This window comes from Amblyomma maculatum, chromosome 11 (assembly GCF_055883805.1).
Source record: "Amblyomma maculatum isolate TAMU_Amacu chromosome 11, ASM5588380v1, whole genome shotgun sequence".
In the NCBI taxonomy this organism is placed as follows: domain Eukaryota; kingdom Metazoa; phylum Arthropoda; class Arachnida; order Ixodida; family Ixodidae; genus Amblyomma; species Amblyomma maculatum.
In genome coordinates, this window is record NC_139354.1 from 107,349,428 (window position 1) to 107,372,917 (window position 23,490).

The window sequence follows — 23,490 nt, forward strand, 5'->3', positions numbered from 1 at the left end:
ATCATTATAAAAATTAATTTATTTAGTACCAAAAGGTTCTACATATACATTTATGTATAGAGAATTCTTCACTTGTTATCTACAGCACACACATAAAGCTCCCGTTTGTATTCGACTGTCCATCCGAGTTCGAGTTAATTAAAGGACAAACACAGGCCATCAGACAAGAAAAAAAAACAAAAACATCCCTCAAATGGCGTCCACTGATCGCATACACATTCCGAGCCGCTAGGCACAGATGGCTTTGCAATTGTGTGCATGTGCCTGTCAAACAATATGCACCACAGAACACCTTGCCTGAACATGTCAATTTTTTGTGCTCCTAAATATGTCGATAATACAGCCCATATATGACCTCCAACACAAAGTGCTTCCTCAAACCATTAAATTCTCAATGCGGTCTCGACCACCTAACATGGGGGCTTCATAGGAACGGTAGAAAGGTAGAAATAAGCAAAAGCAATTTGTGCACAAATAAAATGACTAAGATCAAATTTAAGCTCCAACATGCTGATTTCCTCCAGTGTTATTGATATCACACAGTGTTAAACATCATCTCTGTTTGCCCCACAAATTTACTACTACGCACTGACATGTTACTCTGAGTGGAAGTCAGCTACACTTTTGGAGCAGCGAGTGCCATGATGTGTCCAAGTTCATGAGGCCAAGAAAAAAGAATGAAAGAGGAAGATGAAAGAAAATAAATCCCGAAGAAACATTACGCACATTGCTATAAAGTTGTGGGCAAAGCCCATCTTGTGCCCAGCATTCCATCACCACAAATGGCAGTCGGGTTGAGAACTCTGCAGCCCTGTACCAAAAATGGAATGTGCACATAGACGCAATTGGGCCCCCTTCTAAGCAATTCTATATAAGTTGGCATTGATCAGTCCATAGCATTATGTACAGGTCTACAGAGTGAAGCTATACACAAGAGTCACACAAGGGTACTGTAAGATACACATATCGCAGGCACAAATAGCAGAAAGGATTGAATGGAGAGAGAGAGCCAGGCAGCTCTGGGCAGAAAGATGCAAGGCGCCAACAGTAACACTGCTCTGGCAACTATGCATGCATGCCGCATGCAACCAAAACGGTATCTGTCAATCGGCCGGTGTACATGCGGTGTGCGATTACGGCAGCTGCTCCATTTGCAGCAATACATACACAGAAAGTTCAACACACTTATTGCAAACACATCGCTTTCATGTGCCCTGAAATCACAATCCAAAATAACAAAACACAGCCCAGCCATTTTGTGCGTGCATTATTATATAATTGGCATTAAAGCTCGCTTGGACGTCCCATAGATGTTTATAACTGACATCCACAGGAGTTTCAATGCCCATCAGATATTTTCCTTGTTCACGTAACAACATGAATGGCGACTATTAGTTTATGCACGGAAGGTTACGTGGTTTACGCGACACCTGTGAGAGGCCAGGTGGTATTGCCAGTGTCAAGACCATAGGCAGCAACAGACTTGGTCCGAATGCTGGTTTTGGTACCCATTGCTACAACATGCACTCGGGTGGCACTCTCAAAGTATTGCTAGAGTCACATTCCCAGCTGCAAAATGAAAGTAGCTCTGCGAGAACTACAACTCTCAAATGCTGTGACCTAAAAACAAATCATAACGCAGCATGTCACCAGTGTCGAGCATAAGTGTGTCGAGCATAAGTTTCCCATAACACTAGTTTCCCCACACAGGAAATGCACTGTTCCCATGAGACTACAAATTAATCCGCAATGGTAGTGGGTGCTATATGGGCGGCCCGTAGTTAGACACTGAAATAAGTTTAAAGTTGGAGCTGAAACGGCACTCAAGCAGATCCCATGACAATTGAAACAAGGTGCTGCCATGATGCTCATGACGAATGGCACAGACATGACACCAACATAAGACCTAGCAAGTTCAACAGAGAACCAAAGCATCTTTTTGGCAAAGCACTCGGAGGAAGAATAAATAAATAGATTGTGCAGTCAAGTGTGCGTACAAAATGGGCCTGCTGTTTACTGTCGCTGGTGATGCAACATCTCCCAGTTAAAAACGACCCGTTGGAAATTACATACGCTCAACTGGAACCGGTTGGAAATCCAAATGATTCCAATGTGTTCTGGAGCTTCCAATAGGTCCTTTTCGACTAGGCAAGCAGTTATTACTGTACACAGGCATCAGCACTGATGGCCGGATGCACCTTACGACGTCTGAGAGTTGCTCAGCCACTTAAACCAGGCTAAGACCGCCCGTGCCACTGGCACGCTCATTGAGTACAGACACACCTGGCACCCTCTGGACTACCGCATCACTAGACTCGGCTCATTTGCGGCCACCGAGGGTATGGTGTCTTTGCCCGGGCCACCACACTTACCATGCCGTCGTGCTGCTCGCCCTCTGAGAGGACGTTTGCTTGGGAGGGATTAGAGAGATAGAAGTATTGCGTGGCCATACCTTCAACCTACACTCATGACCGAAGCTTAAACTTGGGGGCAGGAACAGCCCCTACCTCTAGAGACCAAACACACACATATGTATGTATATATATATATATACAGCACAAACTAAGAAAACACTCAAACGCTTTAAAAGATGCTGCTGGAGCTGAGGAAACTTTATGAGCTAAAGGTGTCGCAGCAGGCACCTGCCAGGATGAGGCAGGCATGACACAGAGTAACACTTATTTGCTTCATGACTCAGAGGCTGCTCTGCTGTGATGAGCCTTGTAGCTATCACGCGAGCCTTTCGGGAATATAAGTGACAACCCGACTGTACTGAGAGATTGAAGGCTAAATTTGCCTCCACAGAGTGCCTTTTCCAAAGTCTCCACATGCAATTCACAGAGGCAAAGGATCACCTCCAGCATGCGCAGAGCAAAGAGCTCTGTCAGCAGAATATACCTCTACTGAAGACCAAGTCTCGATCATCATCAAAGAAAAGACAGTCCGCAATGAAGACTTCTAGAAACTGCACTAGGACACCCAAAGGACATACAGCTTACCAAACAGATTGTCGTTATCTCTCTGTGTAAAGCTAAAGAGCCGTTCGAGCACCCTGCCAGCACAATGTTCACCACACTTGCTTTAAACAATTATTCAGCTTTGAAAAAAGTTGCCGTGCATCTCACGGGAGCACTGCCAATTTCAAAATTGATAAATGCAGCGCAGTTCATAGCTCCGAGATTCGTACGCTCCCTCTTGCCGCTGCTTTTCTCGTTGGTCCTGGCATCTGAACTAGCAGTAAGGAAGTGCACTCTCAGCATTTCTCCTGCGTCCAAAGTTTAGTTAAGATGACTTTTATCATTTTGATGCTGCATTTGCCTAAAGCTTTGCTCCTAAAGTTTCCCACTTGTGGCATATTAAAAAGAAATCCTGCTCACTGCACAACTGGAGTGTACGTCAGAGATCAGGCTAGAAGTAAAGCCTCACCCGTGCTGTGCATGGTCTCAGAGTGGTGATCCTTTCAGCATAAACGTAAATTTTTATCTCAATGATCTCAGTGATGTGCGTAATAACTCCCATCCTTTGCAGCAGTCCCTCACCTGCTTCAAACTTACTGGCAGCCAAAGTAGAACTTCCAACCGATGAAATTGATTTAGGGAACAGTTCGTGGTTAAACCCAGTACTTTGGCAGTTGAGTTCCAGTTGGAGTTAACCGGGAACCAACCAGAGTCAACTGAAAATTGTGCCTTAAGCCTATTTGATCAGTTAGAATTTTCATCTAGGAGAGAAGAAAGCTGGCCTTCTTTATGAAATTTCATGTTTGTAGAGGTTCATTTATAATCACCCCCCCCATGGCCCTTCTATAAAAATAAAATAGGTAACAGGGCCTCCAGCTAATGCAAGTGGTGAAAAAAAAAACCCAAAAATTTAACACTGCCCATCTTAGTTTCTTTTCCTCCAGTGAAGGTACGACATTCTGCAAGTGTGGTTTGGCTGGCTGCTGGGGGCTCACACTGGCTGTAAGGGGACAGCATTGTTATTCGATGCATGCCAGTATGCACACAGGCTGCAGTCCGACTACTATTGCCAGGAGGGCATCCGTGTAAGCAGGTCAGTTGAGAGGCTAGAGGTCATGAACATGCACATACAGTGTGAGCAAGAAATGTGCGCGCATGTGCGATGGATTTAGCACTCAGCGGCTCGCCAGTGTTTTTATTTAATCTTTCCACTGAGAAGCTGAAACAAAGCATGCTTGCTGAGCTTTTTCATGTGTTGCGGCACAAGCTGAACAATGAATACTGCAGAAAATGCTTTAGATGAAGATGTGCCTACATCAGAAGGGAAAGTTTCGGTATTATTCTGATCTTAATGCCTAAAGAGCACTGTGGAACTTAACACAATATGGGACTCTGTTTAACGGTCGAATGAAAAAGTTCAAAGTGCTACTGGAAACTACAGAAAATTGTTCACCAGTCCAAGGGCTGAACCCATTTGATTTTGTGTATTACGGCCTATTCCAATAGGTCTTTCGACTGGGTGGTTATACAGCCCTTCCAAGTGCTGCAATGGTCACGGACATGTGGGGGACATTTAACAGTGTCAGGAAAACAAGGATGACCAATGCTCACGGCTGCCAATGCTATGGCAGCTAGGCATAGCATGGGCTCGAGAATTGACAGGCTCGACAGATTTGAACTCGTGGCAGGATCAGTACGAACCCTTCGTTAAAAATGAGGGCCTGCGTCGGAGGGAGGTTGATGCTCTCACATTCAGGGGATTTCTTTGAGGGTAGCTCACCGCATTAGCCAAGCTGCAGCCCTCATACACTGCTTGGTACACCTAGCTGGGCAACGGCTCTTATTGCTCAGTATGTAGTATGCCATTCATATCAGACCACCTGAAATGCTTTCCCAGCATCTGGCATTCCTGCCAACGAAGCTTCTCGCATGGTCTTTTCTAAGCCCACGAGAGAAACTAGGAGGACACTACCTGCAACATAATTCCATAGGAATAAGCAAAGCAAACGTGAGGAGCGCACCAGAGTCTTCCTTAAATGGAGCAAGCTGCAGTGGCGACAGCTGACCTCACCTTCCAGGGTGCCTTGTAGGTAAGCTAGTTTCGAGTCAGGGTCGAGTGGTGTGTGTATAAGCGGCAAGCACTCTTATGACTTGCAAGGTACATATCCAATAACCTGGCTCCACCCTGTCAAGAGCTCGCAAAGCACCTGCTAGTGCAACAGGAATGGGTAAACCTTCTGCATTCGCTCCTTACTGAGAGCTCCCAACGACTGCGTGCTTCAAGAACAGTGAAGCTGCTCATCTACTGAGGCCTCTGCTTCTCGTGACATGCAAAGCATTGAATGCGAGGAACTCCAGGCCCGCCCTTGCAGCATCCCCATGTGAAGAAACATGCTGGTGCAGAAGCTGCGAGACTTCACTCCACACTGCCTCCAGCAATGGTATGTGCTGCGGCACTGCAAGGGCAGCCAACATCGTCCTTAATGTTACCAACGTAATTTACGTCCCTCTGCCACGTAAGCATTAACAACCGGAGCTAGGTACAAACACAAGGAGCACGCTAACTCCATTTCTACGAGCTGTACATGGCTGACAGGCGCCGTGGTTAAGTACGTGCCAGACAAAATAATGGGTGTCTTTCTAGCTACACCCTCCAGATATGTCTCCATTCTTCCCCCATCAACCATCGACAAAGTACTCCCAACATTTTCAATGAAGTACAACGGGCCCCTTCTCATTACCCAAGCGCAAGTGGCCCCGGCATTCAGGGTGACTGCACGAGCCTCGCTTTGATAAGTTTGTGCTTACACAATGCATTGCCTTGCCTCAAGCTTAACTACTAACTAGCACTCTAACCTTTTTCAAACTGGTGTGGTAAGCCCCAAACCTAACCTGTAACAAAAGTAAAACCCAACACGTTTTTGCTCAAAGTAACTCCCTGACATGCTTTTTCAAACTCCTCTCCATCTCCCAATCTGTCTTTGCGGCATTATGTAATGGCCTGATAGATCAGAAGTCTGGCTCAGACCAATTGGTCAACGACTACATTGAATTGGGCAGCACGAAACGCACATGGACACAAGAACAGGAAATCGTCAAAAGCCTTATCCTGCTTCTTGATGGGAGGGCCCATCAGACCGCAGAACACCTCCACTCGAGCTAGTCTGCACCCATGAGTTTGAAAAAGGCTTTCAAGTACCGAAGATATGCCACTACGATCCCCACATCCTACCTCTGCTTTTCCTTAGCTGCAACTTTCACGTATGCATGATGCTGAGATACAAGGTAACCTTCAACCGCCAACATGGAAACCACACCCCCAGAAACGACTAGCTGCTGCATAGTGGGGAAACAAAACTGCATAGTGGGGGAAACAAGGCGGCCCGCAAGTATTTGTTGCACAGAGGCAGAAAACTAAAACGAAAGGAGGACGAAAAAGCCTACATTGACTCCCTTCCAGGGCAGGAGTATTTAAAAAACAAAAAGGTCAACAAAGACATCAAACCAGCCACAAAAATACAAACAGTAATGACGACATCAAACCAACCATAAAAAAACAAATTGACGAAGAAGCCACACCAGCCAGAAACAAGTGCAAAGAAAATGGCAAACATGGCTGCCACAATGAAAACAGTCAACTCTCATGTCAACGTGTAAGCTCAATACCCTAGGTGCAAGCCACCTGCATGCAGCCATATTGGGCAAACAGACCTCCTCACAGATGGCTAGGCTGCCAGCTAATCTGCACCCTGGTTTCACAAGGCTCACTTTGATGCTGGATGTTGTTCATCTCTTTCAGTTATTGTGGTGCTTGCCTCGGCCTTTTGTGCGCAGGATTTTGAAGTAAGTTTTTATCCTTGGCAATTACCAAAAAAAAGAAGAAAAGAAAGAAGACATTTCATCATCGGACAATATAGAGCACCTAGATTGGCTCTTTGGAAGATGCTGACATACAGTTCTACTAGCATGGCCATTTTGTTTTTGATGATACTACTCTGAAACAAGGCCCAGTTACATGCATGTAACTACATGCAACTGTATTCTCTCGTACATGCTACGTGTATTCCCTCGCTGCAATTTACTGTGCCAAGATTTACACTTGAATTTCCTTTTCGCTTTTTGAAGTGGTCACTTTTTGAAATGGAAATCATTAATTCCCACAAAACCTTCCGATACTGCCTTTCACTTTCCCCTACCCACACTGACTTGAGAGTGGTCGAATCAAAGATATGGAGCAGCAAGCAAGGGACTCCTTCTCAGTAGCATTGAGCAAATGCACTGGTGACAAGACTACTCCCAGCCAAGATGAGAGCCTTGCATCATTAACAACCATATTCTTTGCAGAAGGCGGCCGGTTGGCGGGGGAAATAAGTAAACATAATTCGTCTACACAGACGAGAGCATTCATCAACATACACATTAAAAAAAAGGTATTGACACAAAAACAAACAAACAAAAAATGATTTGGCACAAGAAAGAAGCTCGAGACAGAAAGAAACCGTGAGGCCAGGCACAAATTTACGGCAAATGCCTGCTCAGTCCAGATGATCGCAACCTGCTTGTTCAGCTAACTCTGCAGCGTCGGAGTAGAGGGTCGATATCAGCACAGGCGCTCGAGAACAGTCCCCAAGGAAAAAAAAAAAAAAAAAACATCGAACGATGCAAACAAATTGTCAGAGTGCACACACAACAGGAAAACCCAGTTCAGTGTTTTTTTTTCTCCACAAATATTGTGGATGGTGAAATTTAACATAAAACAAACAAGGCAAGATGGCGGTAACAGTAATTGTGGATGGTGAAATTTAACATAAAACAAACAAGGCAAGATGGCGGTAACAGTAGTGTGGTTAAATGAGATGAAATTTAGGCTGAATAACTGCAGCAACATGCTACTGCTGTCAAGATGAAGAAAGTGTGTTCAGGAAGACCCATGTCAAAATGAACACATGGCAAAGCACTACGGTTTGAAAAAGCAACTTTCTTAAATGAAAACTGCACTGAATTTTTGTGCCGCAGAGGCCTTGTTTTTCTCACCAGCCAGAATGAACGAACCCACGTTGCAACGAGTATAAAAACGAGTCACTCAAACAAAAAAATAAACAGAGAAAACATGAGCCAACCCTGGCCCGAGTGACTGGAGTGCGACCCGTAATGTCAACCCCTCCCTGTAAACATTCCAGCTAACCCAAGTGATAAACCGTGCAGTGCCAATGGTCCAGTTTGCAAGCAGTCAACAGCCAAGGTGACCAATTCCACAGTGTCACCCAGTTAAGCATGGCCAAATGGAAAATGATCGGTTCCACTTGGTTTCCAGTCCGTTTCAATTGTGTTTCGAAACATTCCATTTCGTCATGTTTACCAGGATAAGTCCCCATACGAGCCATCAAAGGCCCAATGCAAGTCCCCACATGTGCTGCCACAGGCCAAATTCAAGTCCCCACACCAGCCATCACAGGCCTAATGCAAGTCCCCACAGGAGCTGTCACAGGCTAAACAGAGCTTTAAGTGGCAGGGTGGCGGCTCTGGCAATGAAACACTTGACGATGGTTTAACACAAAGCAGCTGCTGGTATGCTGCCCACAAACTGCTTTACTCCCCCCCCCCCCCCCCCTCCTTGCCACACTGTACTACGCGCAATGGATGAGACACAGACGAGTGCAGGAAAGCACAAGGGGAACTAGAGTTAACGAGGATTCTGTACGAAAAGACTAGGCTCTGCGTGCACAATTTATTTGTTGCTAAAAAACACATCCCACATTCCCAGGTTTTCCATGTCTCTTTTGACAAGTCATGCCAAGGGCATTGCACGCATCTTAAACAGCCGCTGCCAACGTCCTGCGCATGTCTGCCTCTCTTCCATTGTGTGTTCGCCCTGTATCTGTGTGATGCATGCATGGCTTTTCATTTGACCAACGCCTGTTGCAAAAGACGGGCACGACTGGAGACGAAGCTGGTGAAGGCAGTGACACCACATCATTCACGGATGTCAGCTGCCAACCGGCATCGACACAGGGCTGATCTTGACGACGGGAAGGGACAGCTCCGCTGGCCACCTTGGCCAGATATGGGAACTGGTGCGCTGAATCCCTGTTGCTTCCACGGAAGATCTCTGAAGCGATGCGGAACCAGAGAGGAGGACACCGCATCTTCCATTTCCTGAGCCGTTTAGACAAATTCTGCAAAACGAAGGACAGAAGATGCTATCAGCATATCTGACTGCCAAGAGACGCAGGGAGACAAAGAGAATTACGAATGATTTCGGCAAACTGCTGCAATAAAGGGCACAGCTTCGTTAGCCCATCCTAGTCCACATAGTGAATGAATGACATATATGAGGCCAGAGCCAAGATAGGCATCTCCATTCACGTCACAAATGGGGAGTTTCATTCATATTTAATATGCACGTGATGGCCATCTAAAGTAATGAAAAATATTGAAGCCATGGTTTCTGAATTGTTCTGTAGATGCAGAAGATGTTGGCTGCACTGTTATGTTTGCACGACAGCCAATGAGTTTTGGAAAGTTAATTTTATTGTTAAACTGTCTTCATCAGCACACAGTTTTCTGAGTCATGTTTCTCTGTATGTGAAGTACAACCAAATCCCGATACAATGAGATTCACAAGACCCGCAAGGAATTTCGGTGAGGGTATTTCATTCATGTGAAATGACACTCCAGCACTGATAGACAGGACTGGCCAACTTGCGAACATTTTTTTTAATATAGTCTAACCCGGATATATTGAACTCGAAGGGGATCGCGAAATAGTTCGATGTATCGATAATTCGATGTACAGAAATCGGCTTGGGACGGCACTTACGATGCGAAAAAACGATACCGTATTTGTCGCGTAATCAACTCACTCACATAATGAACCCACCCTCCACCTTTTGCACTCGAGAATTTGGAAGAAAAAAAAGCGTTAAGGCCAGCTCGCTCACATGCAAGCGATCTCAGCGACGAGCGGCAGCGATAGAGCAAAAAAATTTCCAACTTGTTGGAACCGCGTCCCTCTGCCGTACCAGCCACCGCGGCAGCTCTTAACAAGGTTTCTGTGTCGCCGCAGCAGAAATTGCCAGCGTTATCGCTTGCATGTCTCACTCTGTTCCGGTCGTCTCATCCACAGCTCATTTCTTGGCAGCGTGCCAAGATGCTGTGCAGCGATAACGTCGCGGCGCGTTTATCTTTTGATAGCTCCTGCTGCGGCGGGGAGCGAACTTGGCAGACTGCCCGTGATGGCTTGCTTTCACAAGCGTGGTTCGATTTATCACGCTGCGCTTGGAGCGGGCTAGTCTGCTGCCACAAAATCATTGGAAAGCGTGATAAAGTGGCTGCAAATGCTGTTTGAAGCGAAAAATGCTAAAAAAAGCCGGTGTCATGATCGCAGCTGACCGCGTGCTTTCGTTGATTTATACATGCAAGGATAAACGGCTCCCACACACACAAAAAAAAAGCCGCTTCGTAACGTTATATCTTACGCTATGCTGCGCGTACAGCACAACCAGCAAAACGATAAAAGCAAACGACTCTTGCAAAAAAAAAAAAAAATAGATCTGCCGTTTGTTAACTTCCGCAGGCGCCATAGCCTCAGCCGAGCTGCCGCGCGCAGAGGGTTCGCAACACACGCCGCAGAAAGCGTCCGACGTTCTGTCTGAAAAGGGGCTGAGCTGGATTGGCGCATGCGTAGTGCGTGCTACTGCGAAAAAGGGCCGGGAAAGAGGAAAGAGAGAGATAGCTCGGCAAAAGAATGGGCACACCCTTGCGCTTCGCTCTATCGTGTTTTTCCCCTCTTGTTCCCACTGGTTCTCTCTGGTTCATTCACGCACGTGGCTTGCAAACGTCGCGTGCTGGCGCGCGGGAAACGATAACCGCAGATGCGCGCCTTTGGGGAAAGGGCGCGGCGCTGCCCTAGCCGAACTGTCCCCTCTCATTCCTTCCACGCGTGGCTTGAAAACGTCACGCGGCAATCGGCCAAGGGTGATGTGATCGTCTTTGGGGAAGGCACACTTTCCAGTGCGTGGTGCGGAGTTCGATATATCGAACGACCGGTGAAACTGAGTTCGATATATGAAGCGGCTTTCCTATACTTTTACATGGAATTTTCAAGGGGATATTCCGTGAGTTCGATATAACCAAAATTCGATATATCCGGGTTCGATATATCCAGGTTGAACTGTACATACATAAATCTGGCAGCTTTGGTCTTTCGCAGTTTCAAAACTAGCACCATGACATGAGCTTGAGGGTACATACTTCAGAAATCTTCAGGCATGTGAACAATAAACATATTTGATCAATAAATGTACCCGCTACACTGACTACCAGTTTTTTTTTTTTTTTTTTTGTACAGATGCTATGAAAATGCCTCCGTTTTCCTCCTGTGACAGCTTGTGTTGAGACCACGCTGCATGTAGGAATTTTGGCATCAACATTTCAAACACTGAGCATTCGGAGACACTGCACCAGGCATCTAGCGGCACTGAGCATCCAGCAACATTGAGCATCTGTCAACACTGTGTATCTAACAACAATTCGCATCTACCAACACTGTCCAGGTTGCCATGAGTGACACAGATATCAACCCTTTCACGGCAGGCTTTTTTCCAGATAACTTCTCACTCCCTGCCGCTTTTATATTTTTTTAAATGTTGGCTCGGCTTGTTTTTATGTACGTTAGTTTCATAGAAATTTTGTGCTGGTAATACACTATGATGCTCTGCATGGCATGTGAACATTTTTTGTCTACATTGGTCACAGTCTCGCCATTTTGCCGTGCCTGTTTGTGCCTGCCTGAAGTGCGAAGAAAGAAGAAGTCGTGGGAGGCGGCAGCTGGCAGCTGACATGGCTGAGCACTACTAGACGTAGGGCTTCCTGACATTACGTTTGGCAGGAGCTGTCAGCTCGGGTCTCTCCTTTCATACAGGAGAATGATATCAGAATAAGCCTGCCAAAACCCTTGCATTGATATTATCCCTACGCCACGCAGGCGCGTTCATATGGGCCTCTCCTTTCATATGGAAGGGTGATATCAGAATCAGTCTGCCGGGACCCAATTTCATCCACGTTATCCCTAGGCCACGCACGCATGGTTATACGGCTCGGTTAAAGCGGGGCTCTATATGTTGACTGGTAGCTTACGCTATTGCATCATCACGAAGGTGGGAGTGCAAACAGAAGGAAAGAAGTGCTGTAGTGGAGGACTTCGGACCACCGTGAGATAGAGGCTTTCGTCTCATTGCACTGTAATAGTCAAAAGTGCCCCCTATGGCATAAATAAACCTGAAACCATAGAGTAAACTACTGTGTGCAAAATCCATGTCTTTACTTTCGAGCCGAACCTAAGCGTAGCCATGCAGATAGCTCTTGCATAACTCCAGGTTTAACCACAAGCTAAACCAGAGCTAATTTTTTGCTCATTGAGTTTCCTCTTCTTGCTCGGATTGTTAGGCAGCAGGGGCATTGCTGTCTTCACTCGACAAGCCATTTAGTAGCTGGACTGCTTCATGTTATCATATTCATCCGAGTCAGAATTCGGCAACAGTATTTGAATTTATTCGTCCACCAAACCATGTACACACCTGGCGCACTGACTCGCCATGGCTGCGTTGCTGAGGGAGATGATGGAGGTAGTGCAGTGGTGATGCTAATGGTGCACATAGAGAAACATCTGCTTCATCTGTTGTTTGAAATCCCCCCCCCCCTAAATGTTCTGTGTGTTTATGCGGCCTCTCCAAAGATAGCGCGGCATATCCACAATATGTATTTCTTTTTACAAGAGAAGTATCGGGTGAGGCAGGGAGTGAGGTAAAAAGGCCAAGTACACTCGGGAGAAGCAGGGGTGTGTGCGTGTGGGATCTCGCAAGTTATCTCGGGGGTGGCAGTGAAGTGCTTGAACCAAGACAAACAAACATATCTCCACTGCCTATGGGCAGCATGTTCAACTTTGGATCCAAAGATCATAGAAGGCTGGTTTCTGATCTCACCCGTCCACCTCAGTAATGAAGCCCAAGTTGGCAGCGCCCACCAACTCGGCCGTGACGTGATGGTTGGTTGGTTGGTTTGTGGGGTTTAACGTCCCAAAGCAACTCAGGCTATGAGAGACGCCGTAGTGGAGGACTCCGGAAATTTCGACCACCTGGGGTTCTTTAACGTGCGCTGACATCGCACAGCACACGGGCGCCTTGCTTTTCGCCTCCATCGAAAAGCGGCCGCCGAGGCCGGGATTCGATCCCGCGTCCTTGGGAACAGTAGTCGAGCGCCGTAACCACTGCGCCACCCCGGCGGGGCGGCCGTGACGTGATGGCCTTATGTCCCGAAAACTATATGGATCCATTAGCTTTTTCAGCTTTGGCAATGAAGTATAATAGCCTTCACTCTAAAAATGAAAGTTATCAAAGAGGCCCAACTTATTGGTGTATGCAGCCCTCCTACAACAGTGTTCCTTAAGAAGAGATGCGGGGCTAAAGGGTAAGTTTACAAGGGCTTGCAAACAATGCATGGGCGTTGCCGCAGACTGGGCAACAAGCAGCAGCTAGGAATCTGTTTATCCCCTTCTCGGAAGCGCACATAAAGATAGAAATCAAGTTTTGCGCATCCGTTTTGATCATGTGGCGAAACCGAAACTGCAAAAGGGAGGCGTTGCCACAGACCGGGCAACACACTACAGTTAGGAATCACTTCTGCTTATCCTCACAAGAAGGCAGCACAATAAATTTCAAGCGTTTCTTGTAATTCCTAGGAGGTGGCAGCACTTCCCAGTGAGCATGTATCGTCATTAGGGCGCGAAATTTCAAATGGAGGATTGAAACAGTATCGGTACGGCAAAGACTTTGCGGGACAAAAAACCGCAGCTGTACGTTTATGGTAAAAACCCTCAAAGGGTTGAATAGAAGCCGAGATCAGATGTCCGCCACTTTACTGCTAGATGATGCTCAATCCAGTGTGCATCCCAGCACTTGCTAAAGACTAGTCAGTGCATCCTCTTAACAAATATGCTGAGATTCCCTGATGCTGGCATCTTAACAAATTACATGCATCATAACGTAAAAGATCCTCCTACTGCTACTAGAAGTTGAGCAATACCAAGCAAGACAAATCACCCGGAACCGTTTTTCAGCAACAAGCGATGAGTTCCGGCAAGGAATGGCCCATGTGAGGCCATTGCTTGGTGGCAAGAACAGGCTGATTGCATGGCACACACTCACACTGTGGTCCCAGTGGTGCACTGGTTTGCACCCAGAGCCGCCCCTAGAGGTCTGTGGTGGTGACTTGGTGGAAGGTGGAGTTGCCCGCACTGTGCCGCAGCGTGCCGTCTCCACCGTCGCAGCAGGCATTGGTTACCGCCACTGAGGGTGGTGCCGCAGAGGCGGAGGAGTAGTGATGCAAGTCGACATGGATGGTGATCTTGTTGGGGTCCTGGTTGGTGGGTGTCACATCACCATTGGCCACCGTTGCTGGCGTCACTGTGGTGGGCGACTCCTTATCTGTGCTGACAGTGGTGGTGGCGGTGGTGCTGGCCCCGTGGTATGGCACATAGATGCGCACCGCCTCCCCGGTGGCCTCTGGTGGACTGCCCCCGTCGGCCGCTGCCACGCTGGTGGGGAACACGGTCAAGAGATCAGTAAGGCATGTTGTCGACAGTGGTCATACAGTCGTGCTCAGTATAACCTGCAACATTCCAGCTTCATTGCAAAAGGCTGCAAAGCGATACCTACCGCAGAAAGCTCAACTGAAAGCTAGATGCCCAAATCCCACTAGGTCCATATCCTAGCTCTCTGTTTTAGTGAAGGCAGCGCCAAGCATATGTTGCTTGTTGCAAGTCATGCCGAATTCAGCCGTACGTGCTATTTATACTGTGAGGATAATCTCAAAAGTAGGGCCTCTAAAGTGCTGCGACCGCATGGAAACTGTTCGCGTGGCTGCTGGTTGCAATGTTGTGTCCATTGCTTCCCCTCTTCCAAACAAGCCATCATTGAGCCCACTGAGACACTCAGTCTTGGCTGGGCACCCATTTGTGATGAAGCTTCTTGCTTGATATTACCAACAGGCACCAAATTAACTCAGTTATTCATTCTTTTGCCACAAAATGTGTCTAATCTATCCACTATTATCGCCCACTCGCACAGTGTAAGAGGGCTCATGCATGGATGCCAAAAACACTTGCGAGTAGTGTTGAGAACTACAGCTAGTCCGTAATTTCCAACGAGACTGTCACAGGAGTTGAACAAATCACGTATCAAGGTAGAAGGATCAGTCTCGATCTCTGCATTTTAGTCTTTGAGGTTCCTTGAAGCACCATTCTTAAAATTTTGATCGAGAGGTTTGAATATCTGAAGATATGCACAAGACAGGTCCCACGAATTTCCACAGCAGACAGGGAATGGTAATAGGCAGACTTTTCCCACGAATTTCTTTGGCACTACGCACGCTAAAGGGACAACTTTTTGGATTCAAATGATACGGGAGACAAATCATGCGAGTTCCACTTCACACCCAAGATTAAACAGCAATAACGTGAGTGGCGGCATTTCTCTTTGTTAATACCCTGAAAATGAAAGACAACACAGTCTGCAAGCAAAGTCATGATGACTGTGTTTTGGGATCGAAAGGGTCAAAGTCACTGCTGGTCAAAGTCAAGACTGCTGGTGCCACAATTAACATCGACAGGCGCATACTGTGGAAAGCTAAAGCAACTCAAAGAGGCACTCGAAACGGGAGAAGAAAACTGCCAAGAAAGAGCGTAGGCCTTCTCCATAATAATGTTCACACCCATGTCTCCAGTCAACCGAGAGAACATTTCACCAGAAGGCACTTCCATAACGATGATGCCATCAAAGATGAAGTCCAAAGCTTCAACACCATGACATGGGCATACAAAAATGCAACTGAAATGGTGACTCGGTTGAAAGAGAAAGGTACATTTAAGGCCTAGGATGATGAGAATGATGCAAAAGGAAAGTTCAGAAATCGGGAAAATTGATATGTGCAACAGGGAGGGGGTAGAAACATGCGCTTTAACTTTCATGCATTCACGTTTTTGGTGCAATAACTTTTTTTTTTTCATTCCCTGCTGACGCCCTACAAAGGCAATGCATTTTTGTATGGCTAATAGGCCATATTTTCATCTAAGTTTGGATGACATAACTGCAAAAATGCATGAAAAACGAGTGTTTTCGACTTTCGCTCCTAGAGACAGGGAAAAGAACTTAGTGGTAGGTGATACTAGTCGCAGTAACGGTAATGCTCGTGGCAGCTGTTTTACCTGACCTCTATGAGATATCGCATTCACTTTGCATTGAGTCCATCAGCCACCCCGCTCTTGATAGTGAGAAATTGCTTTTTTTTTTTATTCTCATGACCTCACACAGTTTCGTGCCATGATTGATCGTGCTCCCACGGTCTACAGCGCTGATGCAGGCAGCATGACAAGATGCTGTAGCTCTTGCAAATTTGGTAGAGTGCCAAGTTTTCAGTGCTCTCCTTCACAGTGTAGTCGGGGGAGGGGTGCAGAGCTAAGCCTTTCTAGAGTCGTAGAAAAGCTTTCTCCTGGACACTGAGAAGCAAAAAGTCTATCACAAAATGACAGATTATTTAGAAGTGCGGTGATAAAGGCTAAGTTCTGTGTAAAGTATGTTTCAGCATCAACCTTTTGGAGCACGTTTGACTGAAACGATTTCTGGATAACACGTTTCAATTTTGAACTCCTCGGAGAATTGCATCCATGAGATTTCCCCGTACTTTGTGGTTTAAGAGCACTGCCCCGTGGCTGCCATTCCAGAAGCTTCATCGAAAAAGCACCACATCTGCTGTGGCGAATCCTTCTAGAACACTGTAAAAGCAAACAAGCCGCATTGAATTTTGCTTTTTGCTTGATTTGGCTTCAACTGACTGCTTAGCTGATGTCACTGTCTCCAGAGTGATAAGAGTGTGTTGACAGGTACGCAAATACCCCCTGTTGAAGTACTTCCACAAGGGGTGGATCATTGCAGTACCCCAATGATGTTTGCGCACATGGTCCCCCTACATCCTTGCCACTATGGGTCACCTGGCTTTGGACACAGTAACTGGATATACAGTCAAACCCGGATATATCGAACTCGAAGGGGATCGCGAAATAGTTCGATATATCGATAATTCGATATACAGAAATCGGCTTGGGACGGCACTTATGATGCGAAAAAACGATACCATATTTGTCGCGTAATCAACCCACTCGCATAATATAAACCAAACCCTCCACTTTTGCACCTGAGAATTTGGAACAAAAAAAAAAAAAAAAAAAAAACAAAGCCTTAAGGCCAGCTCGCTCACATGCAAGCGATTGAGCGATCTCAGTGACGAGCAGCGGCGACAGACCGAAAAATTTCCAACTTGTTGGAACTGCGTCCCTCTCGCCGCTAAAGCCACCGCGGTAGCTCAAAACAAGGTTTCTGTGTTGCCGCGGCAGAAATCGCGAGCGTTTTTGCTTGCATGTCGATGACGCGCGCCACTCCGTTTCGGTCGTCTCATCCACAGCTCATTTCTCGGCAGCATGCCAAGGTGCTGTGCAGCGATGTCAGGGTGTGTTTATCTTTTGATAACTCCTGCGGTGGCGGGGAGCAAACTTGATAGAGTGCCCGTGATGGCTTGATTGCACAAGCCTGGTTCGATTTATCATGCCACACTTGGGGCGGGCGTAATCCACTGCCACAAAAAAATCATTGGAAAGTGTGACAGCTGCAAATGCTGTTTGAAACGAAAAATGCTAAATGCCGGTGTCATGATCACAGCTGAACATGTGCTTTCGTTGATTCATACATGGGAGAATGAATGACTCCCGCAAAAAAAAAAAAAAAAAAAAAAAAAAAAACTGCCGCTTCTTAACGTTCACAGCCACCATGCTGTACGCTACGACAACGATAGGCATAAATGACTCTCGCAAAAAAAAAAAAAAAAAAAAAAAAAAAAATATATATATATATATATATTTGCCGCTTCCGCAGGCGCCATAGTCACGTCAGCTGCCGCGCGCAGAGGGTTCACAACACACACTGAAGAAAGCGTAGTCCGACGTTTTGTCTGAAAACGGGCTGAGCTGGCTTGGTGCATGCGTAGCGCGTGCTACTGCGCACGAAGGCCGGGAGCGAGGAAGGAGAGAGATAGCTCAGCAAAAGATTGGGCACACCCTTGCGCGTCGCTCTATCGCGTTTTTCCCCTCTCGTACCCACCGGTTCTCTCTGGTTCATTCACGCACATGGCTTGCAAACTTCACATGCTGGTGCACGGGAAACGATAACCGCAGATGCGCGCACCTTTGGGGAATGGGCGCGGCACTGCCCTAGACCCGCCGGCGCCGAACTGTCTCCTCTCATTCCTTCTGCGTGTGGCTTGGAAACGTCACGCGGCAAACGGTCGAGGGTAATGCAATCGTCTTTGGGGAAGGCACACGACCAATGAAATTGAGTTCGATATATGATGTGGCTTTTCTATACTTTTACATAGGGTTTTCAAGGGGATATTCCGCAAGTTCGATATAACCAAAATTCGATATATCCGGGTTCGGCTGTACTGGTTTGGTTTGAAGGGTTTACCGCCCCAAAGCGACTCAGGCTATGAGAGACGCCGTAGTGGAGGACTCGGGAAATTTCGAGCACCTGGGGTTCTTTAACGTGCACCGACTCCGCACAGCACACAGGCGCCTAGCTTTTCGCCCAAAGAAAAGCGGCCGCCAAGGCCAGGATTCGATGGCGCGTCCTGGGGCAAAGTAGTCGAGCGCGCTAACCACTGTGCCACCCCGGCAGGGGTAGTAACTGGCAATGCCACATAATACCAATGTCCACACTTTGACAAGGGGACCAACTGGTCAGGTGGCCATAAGAATCTTTATGCTTTCATCAGCAAACTGAGGCATCCCCTCCGCATCACCCTGATTCTAGCTTTTGCTTCATGCTGAGTTGTCATGATATAATTTCTGAGAGAATCACATCCTCCAGATTAGCAAGCTCAAAAAAACAGTTTGTTGTACAGAAATTATTACAAGCCTGCTTACGGGGCAACTGCCCAGAGTTTCCAAATATAACCACTGCTGGAAATGACCAACAAACTGAAAGCAATAAATTTTTTTGCAAAATATAACCACTCCGAGAATACAGCATGACCAGGCCAAGGTCCAGGAAGATTGCACGCAACTTTCTATCCCAGGAATGTCTCCCTATTCTTTTTCCCTCAACACTCTCAATACTTCTCACACAGTCGGAGCGTTGAACCTAGGAAGTGCTGGCTATTGGAAACACCGAGAGCCAAATTTGTGTGCCAGATCTACGCAGAAATCAGCCAATAGCATGTAACTGATATGCTGTGTGTTCGTGACACAGAGCATTAAATAGCTACTAAAAATCAAGTATCCCGCTATGTTTCAATAAAGTTACTGCGCAATGCAAGCGCACATAACTTTCCTGCTAGGCCTATTCACATTGAAAGCGAGCTAACAGTAAAAAAAAATTCAGATTTTCACACTTTCAAAGCGTTCCTGGACAGCTAGAGCCATCCAGTGGGCAGCACTAGCACTAATCTCCCAGTTTCGTTTCTTGTTTCATTGCCCCGCCCTCCAGGTCAGGTGACGTGTGCATTGTTTGCATCATGCCATCAGCGCCGCATGCCACTGCACCATGAAAACGGTGCGTTTCCAGTCTCATGTCCAGTCTCACAATAGGAGCAGTAACATAAAGAAAACTCCAGTTCGTCAGGTATTAGCAGGGACAGTGAAACAACGTCAAACTGAACTAGAAAGCCAAAAGGCATCTGCTTGATAAGTTTCGATTTCTCCTCTGGATCATTGCCTGGCTTCCGCGCGCTGATCTAAACATATCCTGCGTGTTCTAGTCTAAAGACCACAGTTCTTATCTGCAGTGTGGCAGTGTCTTTCAGGAGCCATCATTTGCCGATGGCGGCGCACGGATGTGAATTGCGCTACGCGACCACTGGGTGCCACCCTTGGCATTGCTTTGCCTGCAGAGCAATTTTTGCTGGGGATCTAATTATTTCAAGTCACTTTACTAATATGTATAATGCACAGGTCCCTGCAACAGAAAACATATATTTTTAGAACTTTTCCTTTTTAGTTGCAAATCTTTTACGAATAAATATTTTTGCATGGACTCCTGGGTATGGGTAAATTACGTTAGTAGAAGCTAGTAGCATTAACAAAAAGAATTTCCTCTCCTAAAATTTAATACTGCACACTTTCATATCGATCATATTCTGGTAACTGAAAGCAATATTAATTGCCCCACCCAAAAACCTGAATCTCATGTGGCTAAAATTATCCGTAGAACTCCACTATGACAACCCTCATAGCATTAGTCATGTTGGCACGTTAAACCCATAAACCGCAATAATAATATTCAAGCTTTGAAAAAGATGCTTTCAGCTGTTGAAGAATCAGCTGCTGGAGGCGAAATTCAAGAGAGCCAGTTACAACCTTGGCAGACTATGGATTAAAAAAAAAAGTGCTACGAGGATTTAAGACGACTGCCGCTACCGCACTCCGTGTTAACATGGCTTCAGATCTTCAAATTACCCCGACAAACTGTCCAGACGAGCTCTCCTTCAATGCCTGACACCACGGGTGGAGCAAATGTCTGAAAGCGGGTGAGGGAGGAGGGGGTGGCTCTCACTGTGGCAGCACTCACAGGGCGGCGCCCCTGGCCACCGTGGTGGCTGCTCCAGCCGTGGCAGGTGGCGATGCAACGGGCGTCTGGGCTGCAGCTGCAGCAGCAGCCGCCAGGCTCTCCTGATAGTCAACGTTGTCGTAGAGCGATGGAGTCCTCCGCAGTGTCGCCGATGGGCTAGAGAAGCTGGACAGGTCAGCAGCCGAGGTTTGCGATGTCTCCGCGAGAGAGTTGCGCGAGCTCAGCGGGTCCACTACCGAACTGGCTCCATCCTCGCTGGTGTCACAACCCCTGAGCCACAACGGAGAAAACCACACCACCAATGTGTGATGACAGCACCCACGTACGATTCTAGGACTCTTTTCATCTGCAGTTCTTTTTTTGGCTGCATCCCAGTTCTTTATTTCTAGCGCATCGAGCTGCCCATTTTCATGTGCTCAAATATTTTCATCTGCCTGCAATTACTGACCAGTAGTCCAGATTTAGTGGAATTTGAAAAATGGTTTCAAGAATTGAACCATCAAAAAAAAAAGAAAAAGAAAAAGAAAGAAACCCGTAAACTTCGATCAAATTAGACTCCTGCAAAAAAGCAAACTTGACAGAAATTTGGGGGACACTTAAGCTCCACCTTTAAGGGTATGATGAGATAGTGTGAACAGTTCCTGCGTATGACTCGCCTTACAGATCCTCGTTCAAGTACACGCACTTTGCTGCCTGCGTAATCACTAGTTCTTCAATTAGGACCTCTATTATAACACGCACACTCGTTGGCACAGCCCTAAGCTATTACACTATGTGAAGGGCCATGGTGCCACATTAAAATTACAGGGGTAGTTAATTACCATTACGTGCTAACAATGCTTTAGCACTAGGTCTCTTCCTTAGTCATTCTTAATAGCTTTCATTTCTGCTTAGCCGGCGGATCTTTTTCGCTACACTTTGGCACATGTAAATTGTGTCACGTGGTGACGACGACCTTATGCCAGACGATGGCTTTTAGTGCAAAAGCACTACTTCATGGGGTAAATCAGAAAGACAGGAGGTATGTGTGAAGCCTCAACCTCGGATCTCCGAGGTGCTTCTAGCTTTACGTCTATGTCCCTCCTGGCAATTTGGGCAGGATACATCATGGTCCTCCATCATGGCTGTTTCTGTGGCATCACCCCTCTTGAAGATGCTTGATTTTGCGTTTGTTTACTTTAAACGCTGTGCGATGTCAACAGCGACACACATTCCGCATGGTTTGCCTGTATAAGCCTGGGCAATGAGCCGCACGAATTAAGTCTACTTTGAAATGGACAAGCGTGATGCCTTGTGGCAGCTTTCAGAGGCTGGAATATGCTGTAGCAAGCAGCATGAGCAACTGCAGGTGAGAAGATAGCGACGTCCTCTATATCTACCATATATTAGTACCAACACAAGCTGCGGCAAACTAGTGCTTTCTTATAGTACTATGCTCTGTTCGACCACATTAAACCTTTGCATATTTTTTTTTACGATTTTTAAAAAATGCAAATGCATTAAAAGTCATTAATTCCTCTTTTTCCTCACACTCTGACATCATGTACCAGTAGATATCTTCCAAAGCAATGAAAGAATTTCATTACAGTTAAACCTAGTGACAACAAAACTGGAAAGAGTCAAATTTTTCGTTACATCCAGATTTTTGTTAAACACAGTTCTTATGTTACGACTCAAAAGAACAATACAGATCAGAAACCAAAATAGATGTATGGGAAACCTCCTTGAAAATGTTTACAGTAAAGACCAATTGCTCGAAATTTGAACATCTCGTGACTGCGCAGATGATGCGAATGCGGCCGCAACCGACAGCATCTCTGCTGCTTGTTCAACATGGCTACAAGTTGGCTGGGGAGAGCAGAGGTGGCGGAGGAGTCTGAGGCGCCATGGCAAGGCTAGAGGAGGGCATACTTCTTGATGCAAGTTCTGGCTCTTGGTTTGCCAGCCACCGTTGCCCCAGGAAACGGACTGCTGACGTTGCTAGCACTCTTCCACTCTTACATGCAAGAGCTACTGGCACTGGAATTTTGCTAGCAACCACGTGGCGGCAATGGGCGTATGCTGCTTGCTCCACGTATCTTTTTCTTTCCTGTTATTTTTCTTTGCTTTTGAACATAGGTATTGTGGGACCATGTTCCAAAGGTGAAAGCAGCGGAAACCTGGAGCATGAAGCACTGTTTAAACCTAGATTCCTCGTTGCGATGCACATTCCTCGCAGGCGGGTACTATGACACTTCTGCGTGGCACAGCCGAATTTCCAGTAATTAAATGCTAAGACATAGTCGGCGTAGCGAGTGCACTAGATCAAGCGCAACTGCATGAACATGTTTGTTACTACCGCATTTACACGATTGTAAGTCGACCCCTTTTTTTTAAATGCGCAAATCCGAAATGGTTGAGAGGGGGGGGGGGGGTCCACTTCCAATTGAAACGAAAGCATGGCACTGTTAACAAGAGCAAGATAAAAACCATTATCAGGGAGGCTACGGCGAATTTGTCTGCTCTATGGCTAGTGCAACATTCAGTTACTATGCGTGCTTCTTGGGAAAAATTTTTCTTTTTTTAACTTTTACTGCGCAGCACAAACCGATAGTTTATGGAAGAGTCGCTATTCGAATCACCGCGACGCTCCCTTTTTGCACGTCAGTCGTGTCGGGTTACGTGACACAGCGGCACTTCCAGGGAATGTTGACGATTGATGGGAAAGCTGACAGCGATGATTTGTGGAGTCCACGCGTTCGCACTTTTAACTTTACGACCACATGCTTCATCCCGAGCTCTGCAGTCCAAAAAGCATTCGGCGCTTGTTCTGTGCAGCGTTCAAGGAAGCGGCTATCATTTATGCCGAAGAAGCAACTGCGCTG

At 46.6% G+C, this 23,490-nt stretch overlaps 1 protein-coding gene across 3 annotated transcripts in view; it reads right to left on the minus strand.

The window, feature by feature from the left end:
* Window positions 1–23,490, minus strand: part of LOC146174618 (USP6 N-terminal-like protein) — a 96,623-nt gene continuing 73,133 nt past the window's right edge. For 2 of the 3 annotated variants that reach the window (XM_084583782.1, XM_084583784.1), the window contains 3 exons: window positions 20,627–20,896; window positions 14,162–14,550; window positions 1–9,133 (listed from right to left, as the gene is read on the minus strand). In XM_084583782.1, the coding sequence (XP_084439908.1) occupies window positions 14,205–14,550; window positions 20,627–20,896 (616 nt within the window). In that variant the 3' untranslated portion in view covers window positions 1–9,133; window positions 14,162–14,204. Of the gene's footprint in view, window positions 9,134–14,161; window positions 14,551–20,611; window positions 20,897–23,490 lie in introns of those variants that run through there. The other variant, XM_084583783.1, reaches the window with a different exon arrangement.